This window comes from Asparagus officinalis, chromosome 3 (assembly GCF_001876935.1).
Source record: "Asparagus officinalis chromosome 3, Aspof.V1, whole genome shotgun sequence".
Lineage (NCBI taxonomy): Eukaryota > Viridiplantae > Streptophyta > Magnoliopsida > Asparagales > Asparagaceae > Asparagus > Asparagus officinalis.
In genome coordinates this window covers 29,828,578-29,837,582 of record NC_033796.1, presented here as the reverse complement: position 1 = coordinate 29,837,582, position 9,005 = coordinate 29,828,578, and the positions used below count along the sequence as shown (strand labels likewise).

The 9,005-nt window shown below is 35.3% G+C and overlaps 1 protein-coding gene across 1 annotated transcript; it reads right to left on the bottom strand.

Annotated features, from left to right (window-relative positions):
• Window positions 839–8,732, bottom strand: LOC109834864 (serine/threonine-protein kinase RIPK-like). Its single transcript, XM_020402882.1, has 9 exons — window positions 8,303–8,732; window positions 7,367–7,502; window positions 6,563–6,696; window positions 5,590–5,724; window positions 4,960–5,418; window positions 3,411–3,546; window positions 2,607–2,740; window positions 1,645–1,768; window positions 839–1,416 (listed from the first exon to the last, which is right to left on the bottom strand). Exons 1-9 carry the CDS (start codon window positions 8,660–8,662, stop codon window positions 977–979), a joined length of 2,058 nt encoding a protein of 685 aa, XP_020258471.1. The 5' UTR covers window positions 8,663–8,732; the 3' UTR covers window positions 839–976.

Genomic DNA, 9,005 nt, shown 5'->3' with positions numbered 1-9,005 from the left:
TTCTAGTCTTATGCAAGAAAAGGAAAAAACTTGCATTTGATGACAAAAGGACACAACTGCTACTTTATGGGTATATCAACTTTTAATTAGAAGTAGTCCTCAAAGTCGGAATACAATAAATTTATCTCAGGACGATTTGCCCCAAGTCAAGAGAAATTAATTGAATATAGAATAAGTAAACGAAATTAATGTAACATATTTTTTTTTTTTTTTGGGAATTTAATAAGGAGAATCGCGAGGAACTTATTTTACTACACTTGGAAAGTTTGATAAAGTGATGAAAAAGGAATATATATAAATTTATATAAATAACCTTACATGCATACTATTATTTTTTTTATTTTATAGAAGGGTAAAATTATCTTCATGTTATAGTTACATTTAACTTCTCCTTAGTTACCCCCGAATTTTCGGGGAACAAAGTCATATATCTTTTCACATTAGTTAACATATTTATAAATTTACAAAGATAACCTTACATGCATAATATTTTTTTTATAGAAGGGTAAAATTATCTTTGTGTAATGGTTACCTTAACTTCCCCTGGGTTACCCCACAATTTGGGGGAACAAAATCATATATCTTCTCACATTAAAAGCAAAACAAAAGCAAAACAAACCATCTATCACAAATAAGTTTCACAAACAAGTCACTTTCTTTCTGCAACAGATGCCACTAGGTTAAACGTTAGTCTAGATCTGTAGTCAAAACTGAAGATACTACATTACAACTACAAAACGAATTGTTTGATTTAACATAAACGATCACCTCACTTAATATTGATTTCATTATTAACGGAAACCGAAATGGATTTGTATTCAATCAGATCTCTGCCTATTCTACATAAATTGCACATCGAAACACAAATCGCACTTTTTGAATTTATCAAACTTTAACACACTTTTAACACATACATCTTTACATACTAATAAAATACAAATTTAATCACCAAAAAAAAAAGAATGACCCAAAATCTTTATTTACGCTTCAGTCCCTTCGGTACCAAAGCTCTTCTACGCAACTTCCTTCTTCGTCCATGTTTAAACTCCCCATTCTCCTTGGTCTCGACATTCTCACCAACGTCGTAAACAAACGTCGCAGCCTCATCGTTGAGCCCAAGTAGAGGCTCCAAGGCCTCGACCACAGCTGACATTTGAGGCCGTGACTTAGCATTTTGGCTAAGGCATTGGTTAGCAATTGCTGCTGCTTTTAAGGCTCCTGTCATAGAGTACTGATCTCCTAACGTTGGGTCTATGATACGAGCTATTTTTCTTGCATCAGTTATGTATGGTCTAGCCCAATCGACAAGATTCTGCTCTCTGCTTGGTCTACTCGTATCTACTGATCGTCGCCCAGTCAGTAATTCCAATAGGACTACACCGAAACTGTATACATCGCTCTTTGCCGTGAGATGGCCTTGAGAGAAAGAGAGAAAATTTTGAAATTGACAGAAGATTTTATGCTACGCATATAAAGAAAAATAGACAAGAAAACAGTTTTACATCAGATACCATTTCTCAAATATTCGTAGGGCAACAAATGATGGGCACGATATCAAAAAATGACAGGCTAGGACTCAAGATATCAAAAACATTATGTCACTAAATTGATGAGTTCGATTCCAGGGCAGAGCTGATATATAACCTGTCATGATGTATTCAGGTGCAGCATAGCCTTCGGTGCCCATAACACGGGTTGAGACATGGGACTTGTCGCCTTTGGGCCCATCCTTTGCGAGCCCGAAGTCTGAGAGCTTCGCGTTGTAGTCCTGAAGAGTAGAACAGTTCATTATTCAAATTAGGAGGGAAACATTGCTTCTTGACTAAAAGATGATTGATACGGTTATTTTGTACAGACAATCACATTGCAGAGGTCTATTCAAGTATATACCACTAGATGCCAATTAATATTATCATGTTGGCGACTGTGATGCAACACCTTACTTCATTACGATAATTTCTTCGAACAACTCGTGTTTGGTCGGTTCCAAAAGAAAGATATTGAATATTATGTTAAAATCATCTGTAACACTCAAATGAGTTGGACTGTAGTTTTCAAATGATTACGGTCAGTAGTATGTTTGATTTGTTCCGTACCCATCATTTCTAATAAACAATAAATTAGACTTTAGTGTTTCAAATGACTTGGTATTTGATTAGTTCCAAACCAAGATATAAAGCACTGTCTTAAAACCATCATGTCTAGCTACCATTCAAACAACTTAGACTTTAGTTTTCAAATGCCTGATGCTTGATTTAGTCAATGCCAATATATGTTAATTAATTGAAACCATCACTTGTAGTTTTGATCAAATGAGTTAGCTTTTAAGTTTTGAAATGATAACTGATGAATTTGTTCCAAACCAAGATATAGAATACTATTTCAAGGCTCAAACATGATTGATCTATCACTTAATAGTTTTCAAACTCACCCTTCACTCCTTGTTGTTTTGTCTAAGATTCCCTTTAAATAATTACTAATGAATTTTGTTATTTCAGTGCCATACATCATCAACAGTTGGCTTTAGCCAATTAATTTCTCATCAAGGTATCAAGATTAGGTAATGATAGCAAAAAAGACAACTAATATGAGAAAAGAAATTTTACCGAGTCTAGTAAAATGTTAGAAGCTTTAAAATCTCTGTAGATCACAGGTTGCTCGGTCTGATGGAGAAACTCAAGGCCTTTGGCTGCTCCTAATGCAATCTTCAGTCTCGTGGACCATGCCAATGAAGCAATTTCTGTATGTATATAAGCCATGAATGACTCCAAATGAAGAGAAACAAACAAATTCTTTCTAAATATATATAAGAAATTTTGTAACCACTCTCATGTCATAATTTTTCTTTTCCAATTTGGGCTGAAACGCATGTTAGATCCGTGGAAACTATCATTCTCGCTTCTAAAAATGTCAAATAAGATGACATGCACGGCCCCTTCATATATTCTTCTTTTCAATGACGACACGCATGAACAGATAGTTAGGATGATGAACGCCTTTGACTCAATGTCATGAGGGTTGTATGTTGCCAAAACCATCTTCCTGTCTCCATTAATTTGGGGTATAAATTAAGTTTTCCATTGAAAATGTTGCCGAAAAGCTAAGGCTGTACTAGTAAATGTAAAATATAGCGGACTTGAGCATAGTCCATATATAAATGTCGGGCTTATGATAAATTAGTTTCCAATTGAAAAGGCCTCCTAATACATATCTCAGTTCATCAGGGATGATATTTTCTCCATTAAAACTAAATTATATCCCGTACACAATTGTCGTGAATTCAGTATTTCTTTCATAGGCGTACGTAGACGGAGGAAAATTTATCTGAAGCGTGGAAACTCCTAAATAATAACCTTAACATATTTTATTATTAGCTATGAGTCAAATATCCGTAGAGAAAATATGTTTACTCTTGAATAGATGATTCTCCAAGCAGCCCTTAGCCATGAACTCATACACAAGCAGCCGGTGTTCATGCTTGTAGCAGTAGCCGATGAGTTTCACGAGGTGGGGGTGCTTCAATTGCCCGAGAAAGATTACTTCAGCCTGCCATCACCAGAAAAGAAAATATATAAGTTCAATAACATTGTCAAATTAATTAGCAGTGAAATATTCAAGCATGTATGATAAAGCAAACTTAATACGTCGCTGATATTGCCTGCCTAACAATGTGCTAACATCACAATGCTATAGGAAATTTTTTTGTTCTTTATTAATAGATTATAAGAAAAGCCAGGCCTAATAAATATGTATAGTAGAATATACGAGTCGATCCTCATACTTATTTTGCTAAATTTGCAGCAAATATTTTTTGGCAATCGAAGTATATATGCATCTCTTTTCTAAATAGTTTACAAATGTTTTTTCAGCAGAAATATTTAACTCCCACGTAACAAGCATGCGAGCTACAAGTCTTTACAGTTGAAATGATATGCATTAATTATATTCAAACTCTTGTTTATAATACCTATAAGTAAACGAAATTAATGTAACATATTTTTTTTTTTTTTTGGGAATTTAATAAGGAGAATCGCGAGGAACTTATTTTACTACACTTGGAAAGTTTGATAAAGTGATGAAAAAGGAATATATATAAATTTATATAAATAACCTTACATGCATACTATTATTTTTTTTATTTTATAGAAGGGTAAAATTATCTTCATGTTATAGTTACATTTAACTTCTCCTTAGTTACCCCCGAATTTTCGGGGAACAAAGTCATATATCTTTTCACATTAGTTAACATATTTATAAATTTACAAAGATAACCTTACATGCATAATATTTTTTTTATAGAAGGGTAAAATTATCTTTGTGTAATGGTTACCTTAACTTCCCCTGGGCCACACCAAAAAAAAAACCAAACCCAGACAAAAAAATACAAACAAAGCAAAACAAAAGCAAAACAAACCATCTATCACAAATAAGTTTCACAAACAAGTCACTTTCTTTCTGCAACAGATGCCACTAGGTTAAACGTTAGTCTAGATCTGTAGTCAAAACTCCACACCAAAAAAAAAACCAAACCAAGACAAAAAAATACAAACAAAGCAAAACAAAAGCAAAACAAACCATCTATCACAAATAAGTTTCACAAACAAGTCACTTTCTTTCTGCAACAGATGCCACTAGGTTAAACGTTAGTCTAGATCTGTAGTCAAAACTGAAGATACTACATTACAACTACAAAACGAATTGTTTGATTTAACATAAACGATCACCTCACTTAATATTGATTTCATTATTAACGGAAACCGAAATGGATTTGTATTCAATCAGATCTCTGCCTATTCTACATAAATTGCACATCGAAACACAAATCGCACTTTTTGAATTTATCAAACTTTAACACACTTTTAACACATACATCTTTACATACTAATAAAATACAAATTTAATCACCAAAAAAAAAAGAATGACCCAAAATCTTTATTTACGCTTCAGTCCCTTCGGTACCAAAGCTCTTCTACGCAACTTCCTTCTTCGTCCATGTTTAAACTCCCCATTCTCCTTGGTCTCGACATTCTCACCAACGTCGTAAACAAACGTCGCAGCCTCATCGTTGAGCCCAAGTAGAGGCTCCAAGGCCTCGACCACAGCTGACATTTGAGGCCGTGACTTAGCATTTTGGCTAAGGCATTGGTTAGCAATTGCTGCTGCTTTTAAGGCTCCTGTCATAGAGTACTGATCTCCTAACGTTGGGTCTATGATACGAGCTATTTTTCTTGCATCAGTTATGTATGGTCTAGCCCAATCGACAAGATTCTGCTCTCTGCTTGGTCTACTCGTATCTACTGATCGTCGCCCAGTCAGTAATTCCAATAGGACTACACCGAAACTGTATACATCGCTCTTTGCCGTGAGATGGCCTTGAGAGAAAGAGAGAAAATTTTGAAATTGACAGAAGATTTTATGCTACGCATATAAAGAAAAATAGACAAGAAAACAGTTTTACATCAGATACCATTTCTCAAATATTCGTAGGGCAACAAATGATGGGCACGATATCAAAAAATGACAGGCTAGGACTCAAGATATCAAAAACATTATGTCACTAAATTGATGAGTTCGATTCCAGGGCAGAGCTGATATATAACCTGTCATGATGTATTCAGGTGCAGCATAGCCTTCGGTGCCCATAACACGGGTTGAGACATGGGACTTGTCGCCTTTGGGCCCATCCTTTGCGAGCCCGAAGTCTGAGAGCTTCGCGTTGTAGTCCTGAAGAGTAGAACAGTTCATTATTCAAATTAGGAGGGAAACATTGCTTCTTGACTAAAAGATGATTGATACGGTTATTTTGTACAGACAATCACATTGCAGAGGTCTATTCAAGTATATACCACTAGATGCCAATTAATATTATCATGTTGGCGACTGTGATGCAACACCTTACTTCATTACGATAATTTCTTCGAACAACTCGTGTTTGGTCGGTTCCAAAAGAAAGATATTGAATATTATGTTAAAATCATCTGTAACACTCAAATGAGTTGGACTGTAGTTTTCAAATGATTACGGTCAGTAGTATGTTTGATTTGTTCCGTACCCATCATTTCTAATAAACAATAAATTAGACTTTAGTGTTTCAAATGACTTGGTATTTGATTAGTTCCAAACCAAGATATAAAGCACTGTCTTAAAACCATCATGTCTAGCTACCATTCAAACAACTTAGACTTTAGTTTTCAAATGCCTGATGCTTGATTTAGTCAATGCCAATATATGTTAATTAATTGAAACCATCACTTGTAGTTTTGATCAAATGAGTTAGCTTTTAAGTTTTGAAATGATAACTGATGAATTTGTTCCAAACCAAGATATAGAATACTATTTCAAGGCTCAAACATGATTGATCTATCACTTAATAGTTTTCAAACTCACCCTTCACTCCTTGTTGTTTTGTCTAAGATTCCCTTTAAATAATTACTAATGAATTTTGTTATTTCAGTGCCATACATCATCAACAGTTGGCTTTAGCCAATTAATTTCTCATCAAGGTATCAAGATTAGGTAATGATAGCAAAAAAGACAACTAATATGAGAAAAGAAATTTTACCGAGTCTAGTAAAATGTTAGAAGCTTTAAAATCTCTGTAGATCACAGGTTGCTCGGTCTGATGGAGAAACTCAAGGCCTTTGGCTGCTCCTAATGCAATCTTCAGTCTCGTGGACCATGCCAATGAAGCAATTTCTGTATGTATATAAGCCATGAATGACTCCAAATGAAGAGAAACAAACAAATTCTTTCTAAATATATATAAGAAATTTTGTAACCACTCTCATGTCATAATTTTTCTTTTCCAATTTGGGCTGAAACGCATGTTAGATCCGTGGAAACTATCATTCTCGCTTCTAAAAATGTCAAATAAGATGACATGCACGGCCCCTTCATATATTCTTCTTTTCAATGACGACACGCATGAACAGATAGTTAGGATGATGAACGCCTTTGACTCAATGTCATGAGGGTTGTATGTTGCCAAAACCATCTTCCTGTCTCCATTAATTTGGGGTATAAATTAAGTTTTCCATTGAAAATGTTGCCGAAAAGCTAAGGCTGTACTAGTAAATGTAAAATATAGCGGACTTGAGCATAGTCCATATATAAATGTCGGGCTTATGATAAATTAGTTTCCAATTGAAAAGGCCTCCTAATACATATCTCAGTTCATCAGGGATGATATTTTCTCCATTAAAACTAAATTATATCCCGTACACAATTGTCGTGAATTCAGTATTTCTTTCATAGGCGTACGTAGACGGAGGAAAATTTATCTGAAGCGTGGAAACTCCTAAATAATAACCTTAACATATTTTATTATTAGCTATGAGTCAAATATCCGTAGAGAAAATATGTTTACTCTTGAATAGATGATTCTCCAAGCAGCCCTTAGCCATGAACTCATACACAAGCAGCCGGTGTTCATGCTTGTAGCAGTAGCCGATGAGTTTCACGAGGTGGGGGTGCTTCAATTGCCCGAGAAAGATTACTTCAGCCTGCCATCACCAGAAAAGAAAATATATAAGTTCAATAACATTGTCAAATTAATTAGCAGTGAAATATTCAAGCATGTATGATAAAGCAAACTTAATACGTCGCTGATATTGCCTGCCTAACAATGTGCTAACATCACAATGCTATAGGAAATTTTTTTGTTCTTTATTAATAGATTATAAGAAAAGCCAGGCCTAATAAATATGTATAGTAGAATATACGAGTCGATCCTCATACTTATTTTGCTAAATTTGCAGCAAATATTTTTTGGCAATCGAAGTATATATGCATCTCTTTTCTAAATAGTTTACAAATGTTTTTTCAGCAGAAATATTTAACTCCCACGTAACAAGCATGCGAGCTACAAGTCTTTACAGTTGAAATGATATGCATTAATTATATTCAAACTCTTGTTTATAATACCTTTAAACTTCGACTATATTTTTCACACATAGATTTAAATATATAGTGACCGATCTCATCCCTCAACTCATCAGTAACAAAAATAGAGAGGCGGTTATCTACAATTTACCGACAATCTCTGAGTAGTAATAAACTAGTTGAGAGGTGATAAATATTACCGAATTAAGTTACTTGTAATAAACAAACACATAGCTGATTTGTTAACTTCAAAAAAACTTCTCAAATTAGAAGGTCATGAGTCTATGTGCACAATATGAGAAACAATATGAACAACTTTTAATTTGCATTTATGGCGCATTACCTCTAAAAAATTAACCGAGAATGTAAATAAATAAATAAATAAAAAGGTCACCGACTTAACGCACGAAATTTCCCTTACCAGCCACTCCTTGTGCCCTTGAGCGCCATCCAAATCCAGCAGCTTCACTGCGACGGGCCGGGCCTCAAGCCCAACTCTCACCTTCTCATCCACAACCCCTTTATAAACGGGTCCAAACCCTCCCTCGCCCAAAAAGTTCGCATCTGAGAACCCGTTAGTGGCCATCTCCAGCTCACCCAGCGTAAACGCGAGGAGATCACAGCCCATTAGCGACAGCGACAGGTCCTCCGGCGAGCTGACGTCAGAGAACGACAGTCTTCTGACCGCTGACTTTTCGGGTCGGGTCGTGCGCCGGCGGGTTGAGGCCCGGAAACAGGACGCGAAGAGGGAGTAATGCCACGTGGTGCGTTTCGGTGGCATGAGGGGAAAGGGGTTGGTTGTTTGTTGAAGGGTTCGTATTTCGTATGTGAGCTTTCAAAGGAAGGTGGTGGAAATTTAAGTTGAGCGACAGAGAGAGAGAGAGAGGGGTTTTGCAAGATTAAGAAATTAATAAGAACTGATGAATATATATATATATATAAAGGGTCGGTGTTGACCGTTGACTTTAGTTTGTCTGCGTTATATTAGGCTCGGCAGAAATCAAAGCACATACATAAATGTTTAGTAGTGTGTCAAACAATTATCTATATTTGAATTAGTATGATAAGTGAATTTGTGAAATGTCATAATTTTCGTTTTCTCGTTGTACTGTTATTAATACAGC